This window comes from Varanus komodoensis, unplaced genomic scaffold (genome assembly GCF_004798865.1).
Source record: "Varanus komodoensis strain SLA01 unplaced genomic scaffold, ASM479886v1 scaffold79, whole genome shotgun sequence".
Classification (NCBI taxonomy): Eukaryota; Metazoa; Chordata; class Lepidosauria; order Squamata; family Varanidae; genus Varanus; species Varanus komodoensis.
In genome coordinates, this window is record NW_025336467.1 from 332,669 (window position 1) to 359,860 (window position 27,192).

At 49.8% G+C, this 27,192-nt stretch overlaps 1 protein-coding gene across 5 annotated transcripts in view; it reads right to left on the minus strand.

Annotated features, from left to right (window-relative positions):
• LOC123035390 (transducin-like enhancer protein 1) overlaps window positions 1–27,192 on the minus strand; it is a 40,614-nt gene that overhangs the window by 6,599 nt on the left and 6,823 nt on the right. For 3 of the 5 annotated variants that reach the window (XM_044453488.1, XM_044453489.1, XM_044453493.1), the window contains 10 exons: window positions 21,922–21,984; window positions 19,128–19,202; window positions 15,991–16,186; window positions 15,262–15,278; window positions 13,843–13,947; window positions 13,284–13,328; window positions 10,678–10,836; window positions 6,211–6,352; window positions 3,179–3,360; window positions 1,658–1,737 (listed from right to left, as the gene is read on the minus strand). In XM_044453488.1, the coding sequence (XP_044309423.1) occupies window positions 1,658–1,737; window positions 3,179–3,360; window positions 6,211–6,352; window positions 10,678–10,836; window positions 13,284–13,328; window positions 13,843–13,947; window positions 15,262–15,278; window positions 15,991–16,186; window positions 19,128–19,202; window positions 21,922–21,984 (1,064 nt within the window). The remainder of the gene's footprint in view (window positions 1–1,657; window positions 1,738–3,178; window positions 3,361–6,210; window positions 6,353–10,677; window positions 10,837–13,283; window positions 13,329–13,842; window positions 13,948–15,261; window positions 15,279–15,990; window positions 16,187–19,127; window positions 19,203–21,921; window positions 21,985–27,192) is intronic. The other 2 variants (XM_044453490.1, XM_044453492.1) reach the window with 2 other exon arrangements.

Below are 27,192 nucleotides of genomic sequence, written 5' to 3' on the forward strand. Positions count from 1 at the left end.
GAGTCAAAGTCCCATCAGCCCCAGCTCGGGCTGTGGATGATGGGGGTTGTAGTCAAGGACCTCCAGAGGGCGGCGCACTCCCCTCACCAAACTGGAAGAACATTTATCTTGTGCACTCGCCATTCAGGCTGTTTGCTCACCACTCCCATGCCCTCTCCTAAAAATGTCCATTTTTACCCTCCGTCAGCACACAGCCGGCACAGCTCCTTCCTGCGTCGAGCGCCGAATGCTTTGCCGGACACGTGTGCACATGATTTACTTCTGCAGGGCTCATTCTGCATTTTTCAATGCCCCACTGTCTAAACATAGAAACACTTGTAACTTACAAAACTTAATTCTGCAAGTTTTGTATAACTTACAAAATTATATCTGTTATGAGCATTCTACAGGACGTGTTCCCACAGGTTAAGCAGCTTCGCATACCAACTTCATTTCACTGGTTATATCCATAAGCCCTCCTCCTTTCATCCAGGAGTGCATGGCCCTGTACAGGTTTCTCCCCCACCACTGGCCTCACAACGACCCTGTGAGGAAGGCCAAGTTCCTCCTCTAATGGGACCCTGAGATGGAGCCCCTGGAACCAGGTGCAAAAGACAAGCGCGCACGATCAATGGATACCGGTGAAGAGATCTTCAAAGAGGCTGAAGTCTGCTCACAACAGCCCTGTGAAGTAGGCCAGTACTATACCCACCCCGTTGCAAAGTGCAAAGCAGATGTGACTAAATTGCTGAGGGGGGTGACTGGGCCCCCCGTGGGCCATGCCAACGGCACCTCCCACAAGTCCTCCTCATTAGCTATGCGGGCAACAGCCGGTGGGAGTTGGAGGCAAGCTGGCCACTGAAATGCAGTCCCTAGAAAGCGCTTGATTCAATGTCTCCCACCCCAAAAAAGGAAGGACGTGCAGGGGAAAGTATGTTTGCAGCAATTCTGGTTTGTGACCACCAGCCTGAGGGGTGGGGAATTATTCGTCAGGTATCTCCAAGACCCCTTCAGGCTCTATTATTTATTTATCTGGTTTTTTTTAAATCCCATCCAATTACGACACGTCTCTGGACGGCTTACAAACGGAACACCCAATAAATACATGTAATAACCCAGAATAAAATAATTAAAATATTTAAATTTTAAAATTACAGAAAAATAAAATAAAATTTTATTTTAATTTTATGTATTTTATTTTATGTATTTTATTTTTCAATTTATATCCTGCCTTTTTCCTACAAAGGGCGCAAGGCAGCTTACATCATTCTCCCCCTCCATCTTATCCCCACAACAACAACCCTGTGAGGTAGGCTGTGCTGAGAGTCTGTGACTGGCCCAAAGTCACCCAGTTGGCTCCATGGCTGAGCGGGGACTCGAACCCGGATCGTCCAAGTCCCAGTCTCATGCTCTTAACCACTGCACCACATTGGCTCTCCTTATTTTTAATTATTTTAAAATATTATTTTATTTTAATTCTATGTCCATGGGGTTAAACAATCAGTCCCTGCTGCTTTTTACCTAACCAACTTCACAGGAATGATACAAGCAGAAAGAGGGCTTTGGAAATTCAGCTCAAACAAGGTTGCCCTCCCACCCCGTCTGCTTGAGAGGCCTTGCCAAGAGAGGACACCCCTACAAGGGGACCGCTCCCCCCGTCTCCTCTCCCAGCACTCACGGTTTGGCTGAAGGGACACCCGTCTGCATCCCGGTGGACAGTCCGGGGACCCGCAGGTGCGAATGAGGATCGTAGGCGACCTGGCCAAAGAGGAAGAGCGTCAGTTCGCACGCACGCACGGTCTTAAAATTGCCCCGCATGATCTCGGTGGCTTTTTAGCAAACAAGGCGCCATTAAAGGTATTTTTACGTGTAATGGATGCGACAGGAACAGTCACAAAACCCTCATTCATTCATCCAAAACATTTTATCCTGTCCTTTCCGATAACAGCTCAGGACGGCTTACAATGACTAAATAATATAATAATACAGTAATGCAATAATTAAAACTACAGATAATAGACAAGCTATTTTTATTTAAAACATTTCCCCAGCATGTTCCCACAAACTCACACCCGTCCTTCAGTGAAATAGTTGGGACAAATGAAATTTCCCAACTGCCACCAATAAGAAGTCCAGAGAGTGAGAGAAGCTAAAGGGGCTCTATAGTTATCCCAGTAAAAGAAGCTGGTAAGACATATCAATCCTCTTTGGGTTTGTATCTTAAAACAATGTGTCCATTTCCCAGAAAGCACAGGGTGGAAAGCAAAGCAAAGCCAAAGCCAAGCAAAGCCCCATGCCCAGGAGTGGAAGCATAAAGCAGAGGGACTGAAAGCCAAGATGCAGATCTGTTCTCTTTTGAGAGCAAATTCAGGCAGTGTCTTGAGGCCGAAACTCACGTCTCCAATGAGCTCACACAGCAGCCGGCTATTTGCTACAAGATTTACCATGCAACAGATAAGCTCTGGCGAGGAACTCCTTGCGGCTCAGTTGCCCCCTCCTCTCTGAACCCTATAGGGAAGGTCACGTGGATTTCAATCTCCTCTCACATCTCTTGCCGTCTCAATTGGTCTAACCGCCGCAATCTCCTCCGGAGCTGGGCCTTCCCTAAATTCCGTTAAGTCTTCCTGTTCTCCAGGACTCTGCCCAGCAGCTTCAGAGTCAGGAGGCGGCAGGGGCAACTTGTTCAAACACCTCGGAGTCTAGAGGAAGGGAAGCCGCACCCTGCTCCAACAACTCAGAGCCAGGATGCGGGGAGGCTGCTTGCGAGGAAGCCTCGGAGTCAGGTTGCAGGGGGGCCGTTTGGGCCCTGGGCACCATGTATAAATCCCCCTGCTCCAACGCCTGCCTCTCACGGTGAGCTTCTGGCCCTCTCTCGCGTGCCCACACCTCTGTCGAGCCGTTAGGCACGAGAGGGAGTGCTGGAATGCAGCATTTTGACTTGCAGCCTGTCATCCCATTCAGAAAATCAGTGGTGCTGCCATCACCAAAATGGCCTGGGAGAGGGGCGCCGCCTGTGCCGCGGATGGGGCTCGATTCCGGGCAAGCACTCTGCAAACGCTGGGCTTACGGGCTCAGAGCGCAGGCACGGGCTGCTGCAAAGGGGACCACGCCGCCCCCAGGGAGGCCAACAGGTTCCCCACCCCCACCCCCAAGCGCCTCCCCCTCCCCATCTTCCGGAAGCCACCCACAGGGCACTCACCAGAGGGGAACGGCCGTATCCGGCTGCTCCGACGACAGCGGCTCCATTGAGCTGTGGGGTCACAAGGTGCAGCCCAGCATAGGCCCCAGCACCTGCCATGTCGCCATTGACAGACGCGTGGGCCATGTTGAAGGCGGCCTGGTAGGAGCTCTGGACGGTGAGCGGGTTGCGCAAGCTCAGGGCTGAAGTTGAAGCAGAGGATGAGAAAGTTTGCTGCCACTAGGAGACAGAAGAGCCCGCCTTCTCACCACTGCCCCCAGCTCATGTTTAAATAAAGCCTCGCCTTTCACTCCTTGTCCAAATGTTTATTGCCCATACTCTTTCACAACTATTTCTGTTTTGACTATTGTACAACAATTACCAATCTCTTTCTCTAAGTTTCCTGTTCAACACCCACCACATTAACAAAGCTGTTTGTCCAGAGCCATTATAAGTTTCTAGTCCCTGTCACTGGCACAGCGGGTTGTGAGCAAGGCTCTGTACTGGTCCAAGCTCTGGTTTCTTTAAAAATATGCAATCAATATTCTACACCAAGTTAGTCTAGATTCTATGTGGAGAGAAGAAAAATTCTCTTTGCATCCATTTTGCATAAGTCTCCCACTCCACCTGGCATGGGAGAGGCATGGAGCTAAACAGAAAACTGCTACGTCAGCAGAGAGGAGGAAGAGGCACACAATCTGCTCCAGACCTAAACTGGCTTCTGAGCGTTCTCTAGGCAACATTCATTTCTTATTTTTAAGCTTCTAGTCCTTATGGTTATGGAGAAAAAACATGTGAAACTTTACTGCAACATTTATCTCTTGATATCTAAAGTCACTTAGCCCAAACTCCTGGCACAGAGAAAGCAGTGCTATGCCCAAATAAACTTTGCACAAACTTATCTGATAGGAAAGAAATTGCTGTTCCAAAAGGGATTCAACCAAGAAAAAGTGTGTTAGAAAAATGCCCATGTCTGGCATTCTTGTGCTCACCTTTCTTATGGGGCAGCCAAAGTATGTGCACATTTTTCCCATCTCCTTCCTGGTATAAACAGTATTCTGGCAGCCTGCGGTTTCCCTGGTGTCCAATTCTCCCTGTGCTCATTATTCACACTGGAAGTGCAGACAGCCAGGGAGACAGCAGTCCAACTAGGCAAAAGCAAGAAAAGCTTCTCCACGGTCATTAAAGGTAAAGGCTTCCCCTTGACGGTAAGTCCAGCCATGCCTGACTCTAGAGGGCAGTGCTCATCTCCGTTTCCGGGCCAAGGGAGCCAGCGTTTGTCCGCAGACAGTCTCCGTGGTCATGTGGCCACATGACTGAACACCGAGGTGCACGGAACGCTGTTACCTGCCCACCGAAGTGGCACCTTTTTATCTACCTGCATATGCATGCTTTTGAACTGCAAGGTGGGCAGGAGCTGGGGCGGAGCAACGGGAACTCGCCCCGTTGTGCAGATTCGAACCGGTGACCTTTCGATCAACCAGCCCAGCAGCACTGCGGTTTAAACCACTGCGCCACCACAGTCATTAGATATGGCCAAAACCACCACCAAAGAAATGCACAGCGGATTATAAAACACCGTGGAAATGAGGCAGAGAAACAGAAGCCGCGTTCATGGGAGAAGAAACCTTTCTGGGAACCGGAGGCCGGATTCTTGTACAGCATTTGCTCCATCTCTTACCCAGAGGCAAAAAAAAGTCTCTGCCCTGTCACAGGCGCCCTTCCGAAATTTAATCTTTGGAGATCCCTGAGGAAGGTTCTATGTCAGCTAGCCAAAATTTGTCAGGAGACATTTTTCTCCGAAAAGTCCTGAGGTTTTTTTCTTGTGCACCCACGAATAAAAGGCCACTTCGCATTTTGCTCAAAATTTTCACCTTCTTTTTGTGCTGGCTGTGTTGCCCCCCCCACACCCCCCATGCCCTGGAATGTTAAATTTGGGATATCACAAAATTTGCCAACATGACAACGTTGCCTTTTGCAGTAGCAAAACAGTAACAAAAACTGCAAAAACTTGCAGGGAAAGCAAGAAATTGTAGCGCCCACAGAGAGGCTGACCTGCCAGAATTTCTCTTCCCCCCACAGAGAATTGGTGAGGTTGCCTCCCCAAATTTCTCTGCCCACAAATAGGCTGACTCATTTCAAGAGCAAGGAAAAGTAGGTATATCTTTCTCCCCCCAAGTCCAGGATTTTCCCCAAGCAGACTCTGCTTCTGACTCCTGCAGTATCACTCAGAACGGGGTCTTTTTCACGGTTGCTCCCAGGCTCCGGAACTCCTGCTGGGAAAGGCTGCTACCAACAGGCCTTCTACCAACAGGCAAGCATCTTTTCGAATAACCTGTAGCCCATAAGCCAGTCAGCAGCTGAAATGTTTTTTTTCTCCAGCTCTGCTTATGTTCTATTATTAACATGCAAGACCATACCCATGTGTGGGAGAAATAATTGAATTGCTGGAACATATTTTTTTTATTGCCTTCTCTATGCAGGTGTTTGTCTCCTATTCCCACTCTTTTCTAAATACCCTGGTCATTCTGATCCTTTTTATCTTATGCTTTTATAGCTGATCATTTGATTTTATCTCTTTGACTACAGCCAAGTACCATTCTGTAGTCTGTACAGTCAACTCTAAGCATTCTTAGGCTTTTAGCAGAATGTATTTTCCCCTATCTTAAGTAACTGCAATCTTAGAATCGCCATATTTCCCTTTTTATTTTATCCAATTGTAATTTTCCTCATTTTACCTAATTGCAATTTTCTGTTGCATTTGCTGGTAAATGCCTGAATGGTATTGTAGCATTTTTTAAAATTTTACTCTTAAAAGTATTAGACTGTGTGATTCCTTTATGTATGTTTTTCCCTTGGTCTTCCAATCATTCATTGCTTGCTTGGTCTTATTATTGTTCAATGGAAAGGCCAGAGAGTCTCTGTCCAGAGAAGCGCTTTTATGCTGGCAACTCTAGAACACCACAGGCAGAATCGACCAAGGCACCTTTTTTGCCAAGCTGCACCTGCAAAAAATCTGAGCCCCAAATCCCACCCCCCGTACCCCCCATTACCCAGAGATTCCACCGTCTGCTTCGCGATGCTCGGACGGAATTGGGCTGAGCTGCTGCTGCTGCTGGAGGATCCCAGCGCCGTCCCTTCGCCTTGCGACGTTGGGGTGCTGGACTTCAAGCCAGGGGTGGCCGCTTTCTCGACCTGCAAGGGATGGCCAATTTGCTTATTCCACAGAGAGTCCATGGGGCAGCCATGCCTTGCTGTCCGCAGCCATCGTCTAAGCCACTCGGGGGGACCATTTCAGGAAGACGGGGGAGGCTTTTTTGAGCCTGACGCACAATGGTTTGATCTGGTGAGAGCATCCACCAAGGGGGGGTGGGGTGGGGTCAGCAAACATGGAACAATGCTTGAAACCCCAACAGCGAGCATCCCGCACCACAGAAAGGGAAAACGGAAGCACCACACAGGCAAAGGGGTGGAAGGATCCCAGCCGCCCAGAAATACTCCTTTGGACCCTCATTCTCCTCTTGCAAGAACAATTCCCGGTCCTCAGAGAAGCAAGTGGCTTAGTGGGAGGGGAGAATCCACACAGCCAGAAAAACAACAACGACGACGACGACGACGATAAATGAGATATTTTCAGAGCCACACAGGAAAGCAGCCTTTGGAACAAAGGATCACAGTTTGAATGCATCCAAAAATACATGGCTATATCCATCACCAATCCAGCAGAGCAGGCTGACTCGGGAACAGCACACTGTTACATTCCAGATTATTCCTATTTTGTAAGAAGTACAAAAAGACGTACAGCAGAAGGAGAAGAACCTCTTAATAATGATACGATAATAGCAATGATCGTTATTTATTTGTTTGTTTGTTTGTTTATGAATGAGGGTGTCTGGGCAGCTCACAGGGACTACGATGATCTCCCTTCTGGAAACAAGCAAAAACTTTGCAAAATACACAGACCTCTCTCTCTCTCTCTCTCTCTCTCTCTCTCTCTCTCTCTCTCTCTCTCTCTCTCACACACACACACACACACACACACAGAGAGAGAGAGAGAGAGAGAGAGAGAGAGAGAGAGAGAGAGAGAACAAATGCAAACCATCTAGACAACGATAAAGTAAGAACAACAGAAATAGGCTATTTCCAGAGCCACAGAGAAAAGCAGCAGTTTTTGGAACGCAGAACACATGATAAATAGACACAATGATCCACAGCTCCAGCTTCCGCACCTCTTGCGAGACGCTATCAGAAAAGAGAATACTAATTGCCAAGTTTCCCAGCAAAGAGATTCTTGTAGATTAAGTATTATGCAAAGCTTGTGTGGTACAGTGGTGAAGAGCTGGGACTGGGCCTCAGGCGACCTGGGTTCGAGTCCCCGCTCAGCCATGGAGCCAACTGGGTGACTTTGGGCCAGTCACAGACTCTCAGCCCAACCTACCTCACAGGGTTGTTGTTGTGGGGAGAAGATGGAGGAGGAGAATGATGTAAGCTGCCTTGAGCCCTTTGTAGGAAAAAGGCAGGCTATAAATCAAAAAATAAACTAAAATAAACAAATGATAAAATTTCAATGAGAACAAATGAGAGCAGTGACAAGCAAGCTGCTGATTTCCAGAAAGTACTGCACTACATCTCCCATCATCCAATTCTGCTACCCCAAGCCAATGAGAATAGAAGTCTCACAAATACTTGCTGGACCACAGGTTCCTCCAACCCAAGGAGGGAAAATGGAATTGTGTGGAATGTCACCTATTGTTAAGCAGATTCCTGTTTTTCCATCCTTTGTGTGTGAGTAAAGGGGGGTGAGGTTTGCCCCCTTTTCTGTGATATTTTTAAAAGCCCACCTTTTTTGTACACATCTTCTGCTAGACACTTGGGAACGAACTCTTCTTAATAAGCAGGTTCTGCACTAGCCGTGCTGTTTAATGAAAGTTGTTACTTTAACCAATATACCCACCTTTGTGTGTACTCCCCCCCCCCAAAAAAAAAGATGCACTTTTTGATCAGAAAACTACATCAGAACATTTGGAATGGCAAAGCAAAACTGCGTATTTGTTTGTCTGTCTGTCTGTCTGTTTGGGTATTTTTATCCTGTTCAATACCCAGTGGCTATTGGGTTGTGCACCAGTTCTGGAAGCACAAGGCAGGTTTATTCCTATTCCAGCATGACCCAAGCTAATTTTGGTCCAGAAAAGTTGCAGAATGTGAGCTGAGTTCGAGCAGCTCCCAGGAAGGGAAGGGAAAACGGGGCTTCTCATAAATTAACCCCTCACAGACAACCCAAGGCAACTTAGAAGATTCTCCTCGCTTCCATTTATTTTCACAACAACCCTTTGAGGCAGGTCAAGTTAAAACTGTCTGATTTGCTCAAAATCACACAACTGAGCTTCATAACACCACACTGATTCCACAATGCTGACATCAACGGCTTAAAAGAGAAGAACAGACCAATTCATAGCATGTATTTGCCTTCATGGCAAGATGGAGCAGAACCTCCATGTCTAGTTGCAGTATAGCTGCAAATACCGGCTGCTGGGGGATGGGGACAAAGAGTGCAAGATGGCTACTCCCGTCTTGCCCTGGTGTGGCTGCTGTGGGAAAGCATAACCTTCTATTCTGATCCAGCATGGCTTATGATAATGTATGGGGAAGGAGTGCATGAACTGCAGAACAAGACAAGATCAGGAAAGCTTTATCCAGAAATCCCAACAGACCTCAAGGCACCTCCTTCCCCACCAGTCCTTCCGTGCAAGCTCCCAAGCGTAAACATTCCGGAAAATTTGAAGCTGCCCTCGTTGCAAACCGCTTGCTGTCTTTCCAGCCCACGGCTCCCACAACTGGTCTCAGCGGGATAAAAGGGAAGGACAAGGGAAGAAAAACGGAAACTCCTCACTTCCCCAGGAGGGCAATTTGGAGTGTCCCTCTCCCCCAGCCCTGCCACGAGGCACTGCCCTTCCCCTCCGCTGCAGGGCACAGAACAGCCTGCACGTCACAGGCTCTTTGAACGATCAATCAGCTCCGTGAACAGCAGGAAGTTGTGGCTTCCGTGATCCCTGGCTCAGCCTCTGAGAAAAGGGGATCCCGATCCCAAGCTCACCGGCACCACAGTGCCAAGCAGGTTGGCACATATGACGCAGAAACAGTTCAGCAGTCATCCGAGCATCCTCTCTGGGAGGGTTGGACTACAATTCCCATAAGCAGGGTCATGGGGCAGGAGGGTGCGGAGACTGGGGGCTGCTCTCCATTGCTGGCTACCTCATCTGTTTTTCACCCGAGAAGCAGCTTTCCAGCAGCCAAAGCATCTGTGTCCCTTTGGTGCCAATCCTCAAGCCAAGGGGCCACAAGGATGGTGACCGGTTTGCAGGGGAAGCCGTATGAGGAGAGACAGAAGGAACTGGGTCTCTTCAGCCTGCGGAAGAGGAGGCTCAGAGGGGATCTGTTGGCGACATACAGGTGTGTGAGGGGGTGTCACACGGAGGTGGGCAGAGACCTGTTCTCCCCTGCAGAGGAGGGCAGGATGTGCTCCAACGGAGCCAAGCTCAGGGAAACAGGTTCCATTTGGATGCCAGGATGCACTTCCTGACAGTTGGGACCCCGAGGGTGTGGAATGGGCTTCCACAAGAGATCGTTGAGGCCCCATCGGTGCAGGTGTTCAAGGATAGACTGGACATGCACATGGTGGGCATGTTGTGAGCGGAGCTGGGGGTCAGACTAGATGGCCCAGGAGACCCCTTCTGCCTCAATCTCTATGTTTCATTCCCTGCCTTTCTTCCAAGCAGCCAGGGTCCCCCACCCTATGGTCAGGAACAAACTCATGGGCCATCCCTGTAACATTCCCATGCTTGGCACAGTCTTGGAAAGTGAGCCAAGCCACGCGGGAGTCCATGAGCATGTGTGGAATGAGAGCTGTGTGACCAGCAAGCTTCTCTGCATCGGGCACAACGGCAGAAATGACCCAGAGAAGGAGCAGGCTCGCTCCATCTCTGGCGGGGGCTGGGAATGAGCCGCCACCTTTGCGCAAACAAGGGCCGCTACATCTGGGACAGAAGCAGGACGCCATCTGGGCCTCGATTCCTGGCGTGGGGTCCATGAAGCCTGGGTGCACTTGGCGAGAAAGCAGGCTCAAGGATGTGAGAAAGCAACGTGTTGCCAGGATGCCGAGCTCTGGAAGCTGCCAGGTTCCCAGCCTGTGTGGATTCCTCCACATCCTGAGTTATCTTCTCAGCCACCTGCATAGCTGGCTGTCCTTGAACTGATTCTTCCCAGCCCACCCACTAGGCACATTCAGCCTCCCTGGCCCCAGTCCAACATTCTTGCTACAGCACCGAAAGGACTCCAAAACAGAAAATCCCTTGACTAGCATCGTCCCGGCTTTTGCGGGAATAATTAAACCCCGAGTTTCAAACTTTGGGGGAAGCAAAGCAAGAACAGCCCCTTTTGCAAAAAGTAACTGGAACGGTAATCAGAACCCCTAAAAAAGCTGCCTGGGACCCCCACAATGTCCCCCCGACGCTGTTACCTACTGTGGCCACATCCTTGGTGGTCTGGGTGGGGGAGACACTGCTGGAGGAAGCCATGGACGTGGGGCTAAGCTGCACCACCTCTTTCCTCTGCAGGGGGAGTTTCTCAACCCCGTTCTCCCGAGACGAGTAGGAATGAACGCTGTGAGGAGAAGAGGGGTCCTGGGGGAAGGAAATGGAAGCAGAAAGAGATTACTATCCGAGGGGCTGCTTATTCCCAAAGAAGCATGCATGCCAGTTGGTTTGTAGCCAATGAACCCATGGTATATGTCTCCTTCAGCCCTTATTTAATTCAAGCCTTTGTGCAAAACCATGAGGACTAGAAACTTCATCTCCATTTTTAGTGGAAGTCCACAGATGCATGGCACAGCACCTACTTAGCATACATAGAATCACAGAATAGTGGAGTTGGAAGGGGCCAGGAAGGCCATCTGGTCCAACCCCCTGCTGTTGCAGGACACCACGTTACATCAGATGGCTGCCCAGGTTCTTGTGAATGTCTCTAGTGTGGGAGAGCCCACCACCTCTCTGGGCAGCTGGTTCCACTGCCCTATTGCTCTGACAGGAAGGAAGCTTTTCCTGACATCCAGCCTGAATCTGGGTTGTTGTAAGTTGAATTGGCTATTCCATGTCCTACACCTGTACCTGTGAATCCAAAACTCTCTTTATATCACCGCTATTGTAGTCAAATCGCTCAAAGGACTTTTCTCTTCCTAAACGTTCTTCCACCTACTGGTAAGAATGTGGAGAAGACTCTCTGGGCTCCAGTGTTTTTCATTTCCCTCCCTACAGCTTTGAAGTCTGATGTCAAAGTATCTCCTGGCACTGTCACTAGAAGCAAGAGGTATTTTGCAGTGGATGGTAGGAGATGCGTCAACTTACTGGTTGCATCTTTAATCTCAGCACCAGGAAAACAGCATATTGGGCGATCCTCCAGGTTGTCACAACACACATATTTTTCCATCCTCCGCAACAGGGAATCTCCCACAACTCTTGGCTCTTCCCTTTTCGGTGTTGCAAACATGAGTATCTGTTTCCTTGCTTGATTGGCCTTTGGTCTCTTTTTCGGAGTTACCCAGGGTGCTGTGCACTTCCTTCACAGTGGGATTCTCACACGTCCCTTCCTCAAGTCACTGAAGGCAGTTTGAGAGTCCCACTGCTTCCACTGGAGCAGAGTGTCTTCCAGGTCTATCTGTCACCCTCTGCCAGAGTTTCCCTGTTTTCCCTTCCCTTGGGGTTCTCTGCTGCTGCCTCAGCTTGCTTTCGGGTTAACTTAGCTGTTGCAGCTCCTCCGCTCTGCCTAGAAACTCCTCGTTTTCTTTTATCGCTGCTCCAGCGCTCTCACCATGTCCTGTAACAGGGCCACTTGCGTGCGATGGCTTCCACGTGTAGGACACATCGCCCTCACGTAAGAAAGCAAACATTGCACAGTCGTTGCGGATCACCACCACTGGGAAGTCTCCTTAGTTGTGCAACTTTAGTAATGCCAGCTTGGGGGACTGTTGTGTGTGCGTGTGGCTGTTTCTCCCATCTTCACTAAAGGTGAGCATCACAACCCTACTAGTACGTGTGTGTCACAAGGAGGAAGACAATTGTGCGTGTGCGTGGGGAGTGGGGCTAAGGGGAAAGAAAAGAGAAAAGAAGGGGGGACATGTTCTGGACTTCCCACACCGAACTCTTCTGCCAAAGTCCTGTTTGCTCTCTGGGATCACGGCTGCGTGCATCCCAGAAGGCCCTTGACCAGCTGGGGCTGCTTGCCCTGCTCTGCTCTGTTTTGCCAGGAGTCAGGAACCTGAATGACATCCCAGGGTGTGATTTTTTTGAAGAGGGAAGGAAGCACAGTTGAGAGAAAATAAAACCATGCTTATGGCCCTGGGAACTAGCTGGTGAAGCTCTCTTGATCCAGAAAGACTAATTGCCTGATCTGATATAAAGACAGCTGCTTCTTATTAAATGGGATGACCATTTCCTATAAGCAGCAGAGCGCCCACTGACTGCCTCCCATCGCAACTTGGCAACTAACAGTCTAAGTGCACAGAGAAGACAGATAACTCTTTTTGCTTCCTGGATTGCCTCTCTGTTTGTTATCTGTACACAGTCCATACACGTGTGCGAATATGACGGAGAACATTGCAATCCTTTCGAACCCAAAAGCACAGAGTTCAGATACCTAAAAAGTGCCGCTTTCATTGTGCCTTTTAAAACAAGTTTCTAGACCTCATGAGGAAAGTGTTCAGTGGTGTTCCCAAAACAGTCAAAAGAGTTCACAAGAGTGTACCACACAACTCCTTAAGAAGCCGCCAGGTCTGACACAACTCAATAACATCTGGACTGAGAGATGGTTAAACACAGGTTTGGAGCAGGGGTTTTGTATCGCTTAACATGCAACACTCTTCGATGCACGAAAACCAAGCTGGGTTTCACATCCCAATAAAATATTGCATGAGGGCTCAGCCTGGCACCCGCCACTCATAATCTGCAAACGTCGCCTCTGTCCAGAACCAGGGCAGAGGTGGCCTACATTGGCCCAGTCAACACCGCTTAAGCCTTCGCACAACACACACAATCCACCATGCTTGCTCACAAGTAGCCAGCCACTAAATACAGACCTCATCAACCACCAAGTTGTCCTCACTTTTGTCGCCGTCGCTCCCCTGAAGAAATACCAGAAAAGAGATTTATAGAAATATTTGTGCGCAATCTAGGCAAGTTCAGACAAAACGAAAAAGCCCACATCTTCCAGCATGCTCAAACCACAGGGTTCTGTGCCTTTCTCTCTCTCTGACCAGATCAAACTGCAACACAGTTTAAGAGGGCAGCTTGTGAAAAGAAGATAGGAGCGAGTCCCTTCCAAATGGAAACACCTCAGGCTCCTTCTCTGCAAAACTTAAGTCAGCAGACTAAATGTTTAATTGGTATCATCTACTTTTAACAGTCCTTTTGCCAAATGCATGTATATTTCTCATCTGCATTATCTATTCTTATCATGGACACTGCCTTGAAAGGTGGCCTAAAACCCACATTGGTAAAATAAAAGCATTCCAGGTATGACTATTCCCACACCTGGACAGGTACCCCGGTGGTGCTGAGCCTCACACAACTCCTACTCCCCATTCCTAAGATCCCAGGGCTCGGCTCTCATTCCCAATGTGGGACAGAAAAACATACATAGTCTGTGGCGTATTCTTTGTCTTCGGATTTCCTCTTTTTGCTGCTATTCAGGTACTCCGAAATGGCCCGCATCCTTTCTCCATTCGATAGCGCTAAGGAACTCTGGGACAGGGAGAGAGAGAAATGGTAGCTCAAAAACTGAGCCAGCAATGCAAGGCAGCTGCAAAAAGGGCCAATACAATTGTGGGCAGCATTAATGGAACCATGAAAAATTACCACTCTGCTGTGTTTCAGGCTAACCAGAGTTCATCTTGGAGTTCTGTGCCCAGTTGTGAGGGGAAAACGTTAAATCACATGCAGACAGAGCTCAGAGGGAAACAGCTCCTGGGGGCCACGTGGAAGGAACAGGCGGTGCTTAGCTTGTGGAAAAGGAGGCTGAGATGGGGTGGTCATGCAGGAGAAGACAAAGGACCCCTTTCTGTGTTCCCCTCTCCCTACAAGGGGAACGGGCGAGCACTTCCGCCACGGGTGGACAGATGTTCACTGAATGTTAGAAGAAACTAGCTGATGAAAGAGCAAGTCGGCCACAAAACTGATTCACTGGGTGCTGAACTGTTCCCATCCCGAGGGCCGTGTTTGATATTTTGGGGGCCATTTTCTAGTGGCAGGTCAGTCCAAAGACAAAGAGGGGCCTGCTCAAATAACAACAAACCCAGCAGGCAAGGATTCTGCTTTGGAACTCTTCTCAAGAGGAGTCAAGCTTTAAATGGGGCATTGTAAACCTTCTTGGGTGAGGAAAACATCTGCACAAAAGCCAGAAATAACTGCTAAATGTAAGGGGTTTGGCGAGGAACAGAGTGGGGGCAGGGAAGGTTCTCTGCTTAGACTCCAAAATGCTCTTGCTACAGGGTGGGCACGGGGGAAGTACTCCAGGGCTCAAATGCCCCAGCATTGGAGCAAAGAATTAACAACTGACTTCCACCCAGGTCTTAAGCTGCCATCTGTTTTGGGTGGGATGCTAAATCAGGATTCTTCTCAGTCTGCCATAAGGTTTGCATCTCTTTTCCAGGTGAAACATCTGCAGCTTTTTCTGCCATACCACTCTGGACTCTTCCTCTTAACAGCCTGGCGGGGTAGGTCCAAGACACACCCCAGGTGTCCCTGCGACAGCTTCCAGCTCAGTGGGGTTCCCGCCCCCTCCCCAGCCAAAAATAAACAAGCCCCCTGGGGGAAAGGGGGACAGGACTCCACACTGAGACTGCAGCAACGATCTGGTACAGGCTTCTCTTCCCAGGTGGCTCCCCTGAAAAACCCATAAAAAGCAGCTTTTTAAAAAATATGGAGCTAAGATGAGCACCCAGCCAACTGACCTCGGGAGAGGAGGCAGGAGGAAGGAATGTGACGGAGGCGGGGAAAGCAGAGGAGGAAATGCAAGAAATGGAAAGGAAAAAAGCAGTGGGGGGGGGGGACACTTACAGGACCCGGGTCTCTCTCTGGTCGCCATGGCAACACAGACCAGCAACAGGGCAAGGATGAAGGAGAGAGAGAGATTTTTTAGTATTAAAAACAGAGGCATGGCGTCCCTTCCGCCCACCAAGCAATGCACACACACGGATTTGAAATGGCAAACTGAATGCCGGGCAGAAAGGTGTTTCTGGCTCTCAGGCTCACTGCATCACAAAGATTATGCCTGTAGTCACCTCTGGTGAGCAACGGCAGTTCTAAGCGACTAACCAAGAAACCACAGGCAACTAACTAAGAAGCAACCAAGAGTGGAACCATGCCAATCCAGAATCCCCCCTGTGCTTTTGGGTATTTAATCCCATCTTCCTTAATCATCGGAGCCTGGGGCCCTCCAAGGGAGCTGCATTCCAACACCCCTTGCTTGCTGGCAGTGAAGGGAGCTGTATTCCAACTCATCTAGGGAAACTAGCTTTGGGAAGGCTGTGTGAAGTAGACAGGTCAGTCGGGACTGGAAGATGTGTTTCGTGCCCAGGGGCTGTTTAGTCATGATGGCTAAAAGGAGCCTCCTTGTACAGGCTCAGTCTATCCTTGCGTACCATCCAGAGGACAAGCAACAGGGCTTGGCTGTTCCCTTCCACCCTGCTCCCTGGAGGCCTCTGGGCTGCCCTGACCGAGGCGGAAATCTCAGCATGGGAACACCCAGCAGCTCCAGCCTGGCCAAATCCACACACACACCCTTACCTCTGTGATCCGAGTCGAGCACCCCTCTCTCATCCTTCGCCATGAGCTGAGTTTGGCTGCCCAGTGCTCCGGAGAGCGCCAGCAGCCCCGAGGCCCCGCCAAGGGTGGCCATGCTGGCCGACTGCATGCCGGACGGGTGCGGGGTCAGCGGGATCGGCGGCACATGGTGCGGGAGGTGCTGAGCCTGGAGCTGATGCTAGTAGGAGAGAGAAAAATATTACAAAGAGGGAGACGGAGAGAGACACCACAGGAAAGCACAGCAATAAAGTCCCGGGTCACCGGGGCCCAAAAGACCCAGGTTCCAATGGTGCTGGTCTGGAGCGTGTCCGGTTTGGAGTACTTGGGAGGGGGCTAAAGAAGTTCCAAGCTCAACCTCCCACATTGGCAGGTAGGGCTGGAAAGCACTCTGGCCTGAAATCCTAAAAAAACCCCTACAGGCCAGCCTCAACCAGCTGTAGGGAAACCCTCCAGGGTGCCTGGTTGCACATCCCACCCTAAAATGCCCCAATCCTGCTCAGGCCACAAGCTCAGTATTTTCTCAGTCACAGTCTCCTCTTTGATCCAAACTGCGGGAGGGTTGCCATCCTCCTTCTCCTGGTCTACCTTACTGGATTGCTATGAGGATTCTGAAGAGAGTGGGAAGCTTCTAATGCATCGTGCAAATGTTCCCTGGGAACGGAAACGCTTAAACTCAGCACTCCGGCACTGTCTTCCTCCCTGACCTATTCTAAGAGCAACACACCTGGGATTTCTACATCCCAGGTTCTGAACAGGTCAAGGGCATGTACTTGTGAGCAAGGGTGTGGGGGTCCACGGAGTCCTGGAAGCCCACTGAGTTCTCCCCCGCCCAGAACACCCATGGGAGCAAATTTCCCTACTATACATCCCCTCTCATTGCAAAGCAGTGTCAGACTGTAGTGTGCTTGTCAAACAACACAAAAAGGCTCTTAAGGTGTGTAGCTGAATGAGGACCCCCCCTTCCCATCTCCCATCTTTTCTCGGGGTGCCAGACAGCACAATTGCTTGGGGGGGGTGGAGAGTGGCACAAAGGTGGGGCGCAAGCTGATCGAGGGGAAAATCTTCTTGTAGGAAGGAAGTCTCTCTCTTCCGCTCTCTGCGCTTCATTTTAATTTCCTTTATTTTTAAGCACACCGGTTTCGACAGAGCCGAAGAAAATGGGTCAGCTTCTCTTTTCCCCAGCCTTTTAAATTAAATATCACTGTTCGGTCTCCAAAAGGGGAAGAAGAGGAGGAGGAGGAGGAGGAGGAAGGACGTGCAAAAAATTAAAAACTACAGCCCAGAATTTCCTTTGGTAGTTAACTCATGCTGCCACAATCCTCTTTGCTCTCCCTACACAACTGTTCCCTTCCCTCACTTTTATGGCACGCATACCCGCAACCTTCTACCACTTTAATACCATCTCCACTCCATCTCTTCTTGAATCCTCTTTTCCATGAAGTAATTACATCCAGCAGAACTATGATTAAGAAGCTTCTAACCCAGCAGGAACTTTGTACGTTTTCTCTCTGCATCTCCATATTCTGTCACTGCACTGCAAGCCTTGGGAACGGCACAGAGAGCACCTCAGTTTTTCCACTTGGAAACAAATGGACACAGCCAAGTTTCCAGTCCTTAAGGAAAGCGTTTCCCATGATGTTGACAGAGGAGGCATACTTCAGGGCAAAGCTTGGCAATAAAAGCTCACTTGTGTAAGGGTGCAAGCATTCAGAAGGGTCCCTATCCTCCTTATTTCTGCAAACATGCTTCCAATAAAAACAAATGCTCCAAGCAGAGGCCAAAAACCCCAGTACATTCAAAAACCAGAAAATGATCTGGTCCCACACCCCTGGTCTTCCACTTCTCACAGGGCAGTGCAACGCCTAACAAGGGCCCGTCCCGATGCTCCGTGCAGGCACATGCGAGCATGCGGATATGAGTTCAAGTTATGCCCCACGTGGAGCTCTGTTTTTGCCACGAAACCAACACCATCCGTGGATCTGAGAGCTGGAAGCGCCAAGTACAACCACACTTGAGAACTGCACATGAGCAAGCCTGGTTTGGAACTGTGCGTGCAGAGACAGACCAGTGAGGGATCAGCATGCGCCGTGGCCACAGAGGACTGAGAAGCAGTTGTGCGTGGCGTGGGATGGAGGGACGGAAACCGGAAAGGGTGCAACGGGAAAGGTACCCCAGGTGGGCTTGGTCCCTGCTAACGGCACGCTGTTGCCAAAATTTCAGCTGTCCACCCGGTTCTGGCCCTGGACACAAACCACACGGGAGCCACGTCCCTTCCAGCCTTCCAGAAATTGCTTAAAACACCAGGCCCGCCAGATCAAATCCAGACAGCGCGTGGCTCCATCCCCCCTGGTTAAGGGGCCTCCGGACAATGCGCTGAAGGCAGCACGGAGCAGATCCCCAAGTCCTATACACCTGGTCCTCCTCCTTCCCGAGTTTCCATGCTTTTGCGCTAAGATCTCAAGGAAGCGAGGCAAGGAAGCAAACACGGGAGCCCCTCCAGCCAGAGAAAACACGAGCAATGCCAGATTTCTGCACCACTCGGAACGCCAGCACGGGGCGGAGGGAGACGGCCAGGCGAGATTGGTTGCCGGGCACGGCGACTGCAAAAGCTGGCAGGCACGAGCTGCAATTCCTGGGGGTCATGCCACGTCCACATTAGCTGGGACACGGTTAATGAGCAACCCGATGTGGCAGCCATAGACAAAACATTTCACATGAGGGACTCTCGCCCCCCCCCCCCCCCCACACACACACACACGCACAAGTGTCTTCTCTGCAGAACAGGTTCAGCTCTGAGTGCCAAGCTCACGTCTGATGCGTTACGCCTTCCATCCAGCCACATTTCAGGCTCTGGTATTTCAAAGCAGAACTGCATGGCCTGTTAGGCCTGTACAGGAGTAACGCCCACAGTATCCCACATCTATGGGGGGATCCAAGGTAGGAAGGGGGGCAAAAAGATCACAAGGAGGAGCCTCTCCACAGGAGACCAGAACAGGGTGGGGTGGGGTGAAGGGTTGCATCTCTAGGTAGGAAAAGGCTTGAAGATAGATAGGTAGGTAGGTAGGTAGGTAGGTAGATAGATTTGGGACTCCACCAAGAGTACAGGAGGGTCCACATACCCCAATTGCCACGTTCAGTTCTGCCATAGTCACCTGCTTCGCACGTTCTACCGCCTGGACAACCTGCTGCTGATGCTGGGAAGGAGGAACAGAGCAACACCCCCCCCACCAAACAGATGAAGTTAGTATTTGCTGCTGTTCTGGATGCGTCTAAACCCACATTAGGAAAGACGCAAATGGCCTGCAACCTTTATTTCTCCAGCTCATTGCTCCCACCAGCCAGCCGCCGGCCAGGCCCTCCTCCACCACACTCCATTCCATGCCCATCCCAGTTTCCCTTCACCCCCACCTGTCAGATCGGTCAGCTTCAGCACTAGTCCTCAAGGAGTTGTTTCAAGGCGGTTTCCCCTCCCTTAAGAGGCTTCCTCCCCCAGAATTATTCTGCATTTCTGCAAACCACAGTGCTTTCCCCCAACCTGCTAACAGTTCTGTCTGGTGCACAGATGGTGTTGTGAGAGCTACTTAACCACTTAAAAAGGGAAGGAACCATAAAGTAGAATGGAATGAAATTCAGAGCCAGATGCAAAGTAGAACATTCACAAGTGGTATATAATTTGACTTGGAGGACCTAAAAGATGGCTATTAGGCTTAGAGAGGAAGGAAGAGGAGAGACTGACTCATCAGAATCCTGTTCTCTATGAAACTCCTAGGGAGTGTAGACATGAAATGAAAGATAGGTACACTGCCCCTGAATATGAAAGCTCTATTTCAAACAGCATCATCAACCAAAGATACTCCCAATACCCACACATGATAAACATGGCGAAAGGTTTCCTCAAACTGGAACAAAAACGGGGAGCTGCTTTCAGACATTCCTTGCAACCTGGGGGACTACAAGCCACTGGCTACTGAAATCTGTGGCTTCTTTCCTGCCAGGGGTTTCTTGGGAAAGAGATGACACAGAAAGAAGATGCCCCATCCTGGGGAGATGAATCGTGAACCGGGGAGATGAATCTTTTATATTGTTATTTATTTTATATTGTTATCTTATATTTTATATTGTGACTATTGTAATTTTTATTATGTTGTAAGCCGCCCCGAGGCTTCAGCAAATGGGGCGGCATATAAATGCTTTAATAAATAAAATAAATAAATAAATCGTCCAAAATTGCACGTAAAGGTAGCATACTGGGGAGGCCTGGCTACCAGCCATAACCCACCCCCCACCCGTTTTTGCTCCATCTTGAGAAGTGGACTTCTCACCCACATATACGGCCCCTCTTGCCTTTCTCCGGCAGAATCATCTATCCGAGCTACCAGCAATTAAAGCTATTAGCCACTGATGAAATTCCTGGCTTTGTCCTACTGTTTTAATTGCTCCTGCGCTGTGCTTTTTTTGTTTCAAACCACAGTCCACCGGTTTTACAGGGCAGCAACTGAGGCCAGAAAGTGCCATATGACAAACTTGTTTGGAGTTTGGGGTTTAAAATGGGGGACTGCTTGAATGCACGTTTCAGCAGTCCGGTTTTTTATGGGACTACGGGATGTTTTAAGTAACGTCCAGTCCCCTTTGTCAAAAAGGATTTGTGTTTTAACCGGTCAGACGTGAGGTTGAATCCTGCAGTCTGGGGCAGGGGCAAAATGCGTCTCAGCTCCTACAGGGACAAGGGGCACTGTGTCATCTCCATCAACGGACCCCGTGGCCCATCACAAGGTCCAAGCCCTTCCTCCACGCCTCTCATGTCCGCCATACTGTCCACGATCCGTGCGATCACAGTAGTGTAACAGCCATTCTGGTCCCGCACTCGGTTCTAGTGGCCAAATGAACACGCTCACAACCAAGACACTTGTGCATTAGCACCGCCTGCTTGTCTCCCCCACACGTCAGGCGTGTGGCCACGTTTTCCTCCATGGATGGTCCAGTTGCCCCTTTAATGCCATCACTCTTGTGGCAGGGAGTTCCACCGTTTAAGCTTTGCACTGTGTGAAGTCCTCTTTGTCAGCCCCAGAATCTTCCACTAATCAGATTCAGGGGTTATAATATGGCCAGAGAGGGGGGGAAACTGCTCAGCAACAGTCTGCCCCATACCGTGCCGTAATCCCACACACCTTCATGTGCTGTTTAGGGATGGGGAAGCAAACCAACTTGTGCCTCTCCCATTTCATGTGTGTGTTTCCACACATTTTCATTTCACACCAACTGGACAAGGAGCCATTTCAAAAAAGCACATTTTAAACACACACCCAAAATACACACTTTCTCTCTGTAGAGTAAGACACAAAATGCAGACTTTTCCAAGGGCAAATACATGTTTAGGAATTTGCAAACTTGCTCTCCTGTTTGCATCCAAGATAGCAAACAGAAATCATTTGCCAACGAAATGCTTGCTTATCTCCAGTCTCGTTCCCAAGTTCAAGAGCTCCAAATATTGCTACCTCCCTCCCTAAGGACCCTCCAGCCCCCATCTGGACAGTCCTTAACTCCAGTTCCATTTTTATGGCACTGTGACCACAATCATGTGCATTAGCCGGCTTGGCAGAACCTCAAAGTTCGCAGAAGTGCCAGAAAAGGAGAGAAAAACCCTAATGGGTAATGGAAAACCCTAAATAGCTCAGCATGGCTGTGCCTTGACACTCGCTGCATCTTTTGAGGGGAAGGGAATGGAATGGAGTAACATGGGAAAGGGCTTGGCTGGCTGGCACCAATTGTGTTGCAGGGCCCACTCATATGAATGCTGACATCCAGTTTGTAGCGAGACTCATCTAAGATTCTAGATTCCCCCATTTCCCAGGACAAGCTGCAGATTGAAGGGGGCACAATAAGCTATACTACTACGAAATGGGACACACTTACCTCCTGAGACAAGAATGGGATGAGCTGGGCACAGATGACGTTGAGTCGCTTGGCGATCTCTGTCTGAAAGGGTGGAGAGCAAAGAGAAAACACATGCGCACACGCACACACAAAACAACACTATAGGAAATCAGCTGTGGTCACGAGGCTGGCATCCCTCACAGAAGGCCCCTGGTTCAGGCTCGGAGCGCTGCTTCCGACAAGGCCAGGAACAACCCTTGCCTAAAACCTACTGCCAGTCAGACCCAAAGTACCGGCCTAGAAGAAATAAAGCTCAGGCCCCACAGCACCCCAAATTCCAGCTTTTATACTTTTCAGCTTAATGTAAACAGCTGTCCAGATGGTTCTTTCCTTCCACCCTTGTGGAAGCAAAGGGGGGCACCCCGTTCCATCCCAGCCACGCTCCACTACAAAACCTGCTCAACACCCGCTAAGCAGGCACAGCCCCCCCCCTTGGGAGAAGGGGTGCTTTCTTCCCCCATATGTGCACAGCAAGTGTGCCCGACACAGAAGAGCAGGTGTGGCCACGCATGGGGTCCCTGTTGCGATTTCAGCTGCTTGCATCTTATTTTGAGAGCGTGTGTCCCCCCGCCCTTCTCTCTCTCTCTCTCTCTCTCTCTCTCTCTCTCTCTCACACACACACACACACACACACACAAATGAAAAAGCAGAGACATGAAAGCACATGCAGACCTCCCCGAAAAATAAATGGGGAGAGAAAGGAGGGTGGGGGGAGAGATCCAGACAGGGAAGCAGGAGAGATGTTGGCAGTCGCCCCTTTCTGGGAAAGATTTAATTCTCTCCTGGGGCCTGCGGTAATGGATTCTGCTTTCTAATGCACTGATGGGCAGCCAGTCCTGGGGGGAAAGCAACCTTCAGTTCACTCGTGCTCGTTAATGTTCAATTTAGTGGCACTTTAACGCTCGCAGTATGAAAAATGATCATGCTGCTTCCCAAGGCGTCTCGTTCCCTTCCCCACCACCTTCTCCTGTTCCCATCTTCTTCTTTCCTCTTGTAAAGAGGAGTGAACACCCGTCAGCCTCCTCCTCCTATTCCCACACCTTCTTAAATAATAAAAAGCCCTCCACAGGCATGAGGCTTTGTTGTGGCTGTCCTCCACGCCGCCCCCCCACCCAAAACCCTAAACACCTGACAAAGATCAGCCACAATCCAGTTTTCCAAATGGTAGTTCAGTGTGAGTTTGCATGAAACCCTTAGCAGTGCCTTGACAGTCTTTCTGCCATTTTTCTTTTCTAATCTTTTATTTAAAGCAGGAGATTTTTAAAATGCAGACTTAATGAGAGGATCTTCCCAATTTAAGCTGAGTGTTTAAAACGTTGTCTTCCTCACTTGCACCGAAACATTTCCCAAATTTAGTGTGCATCTTTGGGAAGTTTGTGAGCCCCAGTACGTGCTTTTCGATAACCTTTCTGAATGCAGCAGGGTCTGGAGAATTTCTGGCTAAGTGGTCAGCCCTTCTTAGCTCAGTCTGGGCCGCTGCCCTGGGTAGCATGAGAAGAGACAAAAAAGAGTTTTGGGGCAGGGGGCTTAAAGGATGGCGTGGCCTGGAGCTCACAAAGGTTTCTGCTATAAGGAATCTGTTGGCTTGGAAGCCACGGGGCATAGCAGTGTCCGTGGTTCTGACCACACCGTTATACTCCAGCAAGCCCAGTCTGCTTGGCCTTGGCTTCCTGGGGGAAATGGGCCATCAGTCCAAACCTACTGGGAGACCCCAACTCGGGGGAGGTAGCCTTTAATCCACATTACTCGGCACAGGTGACATAATTTCCTCCTCCCAACCTTATCCTCACAATGACCCTGTGAGGTAGGCTGGGCTGAGAATCTGGGACTGGCCCAAAGCCACCCAGTGAGTCCATTCAGTGGAGACAGGAACCCAGATCTCCCGAGTCCCAGCCCTAAACCCTAACCACTGCACCACACTTCCTTCTCCCTCCCCTTCTCACTAGCATTTCAGCATCCACATTCCCCTTCACCCCTAAAACATGTGGCAGAAATCCCTCCACTTAATGAACGTGGGGAGGCATTTCCAAAGAGGGAAATTGGGAGACAAGGAAGCCAATCCAGCCTCTGCCGGACTTTCAGCGGCAATGGAAAGGATGGGAATACACGGCACAGCAAAAACTGCAACCAGTCCTTGCCAGGATTAACACTGGGTGCTTTGCAGGGTGGGGTGCCTTTAGTGGGGTGCTTTGCAACCCTAAAGACCCCTGTCAAAGAACCCGCCCCCCACCCTTCTTGGCCTGCAGTATGCAGTCAACTGACTTCATTTTTGCACAGCTGCTAGAAGAGGGTATTTTGGAAAACGCTTTCATTCAGTGCCCTTACCCTGGTTTCCCACAGATGTACTAGATAACACTTCACATCATCCCCAGCACACACAGCCATTAAAAATGAAAATAAGGCACAAGACTGAAAAAACACAAACTTCTGACTTTGCTGCCATCTCTCGACAAGGCGAGTAGACAAAATGTTTTGGTTACCAGAGTCTTGCTTCCAGTAACACATGCATTCTGTCCTGTTTCCGCATCAGCTTATAAAATGTTTTATTTTTAAAGAGGGTCAGGGAAGCTATTCCTCCGGTTTCCTGTGTGCAAAAACACACATTTTTGCATGCAGTTTGAGCAAGGCATTTTCTCTAATGAGTATACTTCGAAACACTATTTTCATGCACAAAAGTTTTGATCTGATACATGAATTGCAAAACTCTTAAGCAAGGGAAACTCACAAGGTAACGTGTGTTCCAGTTCAAGTGTTAGTTTGGCAAGTGCTAATTTTGGTCAATTTGTGAGAAAATGCAAAGGGAAAATCCCCCCCCCCAAGCTAGTGTCACAGTTATAACAAAATCCCTGATTTCTACAGGCAGCTGTTACTTCTGTCCTGCGAGACATTTGAAAGCAGCTTCTCCAATGAGAAGGGAGGTGTGCGGACAGACGTGGAAGATTCATCAGGCCTCTCAGGCTTTAACTTACCTCGCTGCTAATCCTGAGATCTACCTTGCAGGGCTGCCATTATTCAGGGAACGTGTTTCTTTCACTTAATACATTGAAAGCCCTAAATGGTTTGTGTTAAAATGCAGTACAGCAATGTTTGGAAAATGCAGATTAGTACGGCATCACCTAGGGTCCCCCAATATTGTTGGGGGCGGGAAATAGGAGGCTGGGATTTCAGCTTTGAGCTCAGAAATGCTTTCTGAGGTTGGAGGTGCTGTCCTGGTCTTAGAAGCACCTGGTCCAAACTTACAGCTTCCTGCATTCACTGGTTACGAAGGCTGAGAAATCTCTTTGGTGCTGGCAAAGGCCACAGGGAAGGAAAACAAGGGGCCTTTCCAAGGAATTTTGGTTCCTTTGGTTCCTGGTTACCTGAAGGAGCGCTTACATCCATATATGCCCAGCCACCCCTTGAGATCAGCGGGAGAGGCCCTCCTCCAGGAGCCCTCAGTGAAGGAAATTAGGAGGGTGGGTACTCGGAGGAGGGCTTTCTCTGCAGTGGCGCCCAATCTATGGAATGCGCTCCCCAGAGAGGTCCGCCTGGTGCCGTAGTTATTTGTTTTTCGGCGCCAGGCGAAGACCTTTTTATTTAAGCAGCATTTTAAATGTTAATATTATTGAATTTTATTTGGCCAGGGCGGCTTATTTTATTCTACTGTATATATTTTAATTGTTATGGTTTTAATTTATTGTGTATTTTATTTGACGTTGTAAGCCGCCCCGAGGCTCCGGCAAGGGGCGGCATAGAAATGTTTTAATAAATAAATAAATAAATAAAATTTTGGGGGTTTGTCAGCCAGTTTTCCTCTCAAAGAGGGGAAGAGCTGGCTCCCTAAGCATTTTATGGGGCTAGACACATCCTAGCCACCTTCCAGCGGGTGCTCTTAACCCTCCAAGTTCAGAGGGTCAAGGCAGCCATATTGCATGACATTAAACAAAACATAAGCATAACACCACTGTCATCAAAAGTTCAGATGGCCGTGCACGGCAGGACGAACCCACATGAAGAAATACGTTTCAAGAGGAGCTTGTTTGGAGTGTGCCAGTTTCCTCCACACAAAGCGCACATGGGAAAGCCATTCCAGCAGTTGGGGTGCTACCATCAAGAAGTCCCAGATGACACTCTGTTGCTCATGAGCAGACTTTTGCAGAAGTTCTTAAGGCACAGCAGGGATAAGAGCAAATAGGGGAACACAGCGCACTGGGTATCTGCATCCCAAATTGTTAGGGCTTTGAATGTCAACAGCAGCAGCAAACCAGGTGAGATGAAAAGACGGGATATAAATATAATAAATAAATGACCCGGAGCCAGTACAGTTCTTTTAACCCAGCCATGTCATGCGCAGTTGATCAGAAGCGATTGATGCCGACCAGTGAAGTTAAAAACGATCGCAGCCTGAAGAGCTTTGAGGGGAGGGGGTTGGTAGGCCAAAGGCAATCATTTCAGCGGTTCAAGCCCCCAAAGCGCTCAACTGGGGGGTGGGAGCAAGCAAGGGCACGCAGCCGCCTCGACCACCGAGTCCATGCGAATGCCGTGGCCTTTCTCTGCTCGAAGCGAAGCTTGCCTGCCGCAGGGGAACTCGCGAAGGGGGGAGGCGGAGGCTTCAGTGGCATTAAAAAGGCACCTGCTGGGTTGGGCCAAGGGGTCTTAATTTAAGGGGAGGGTCCCAGCCTGCGGGGAAGGGAGGGAGGGAGGGGGGGAGGGAAAGAAGCGGGTGGGGGAGGGGGAGAGATAAAGATCCATCAGCAGGCCAAGGTGATAACCCCAAAGGCTTCTGCCACGGCAGTTCCCATTTGTCAGAGCCCAGACTTATGAGCTCTCGTTAAAAGGAGGAAAAAAGGGGCAGAAGCGAGCCGGGAGAGAAGCGCAGACAGCTCCCTGGCAGCTGGCCAGCCGCACCTGAAGCTGCCCATAAATCCTCCCATCGGTGCAGGCCGAGCAGCCAGAAGAAAGAACTGGAGGGGCCAGCAAATTCCAAGAGGAAGCAAAAAGCTGTAACAAATGAGCAGAAGGGGAAGGCTGGCGTGGCGGGGGGGAGGTCGGGCCGAAGGGGCTCAGACGGCCGATTTATAGATGGTGCCATTAAGGAGCTGAGAAATGCCCGGGTTGGATCAGGCGGGGAGCCCGGCCCTCCCCCAGGCGCTAGCAGCTTGCCTAGCTTTTGCAGATAGACTGCGCTGGAATAAGGTGCCTCTGCAAATAGGCCAGGTTTGCTGGCCGCCAGAGGCCGATCCACCATGACATGAGCAATGTGAAAGCCCC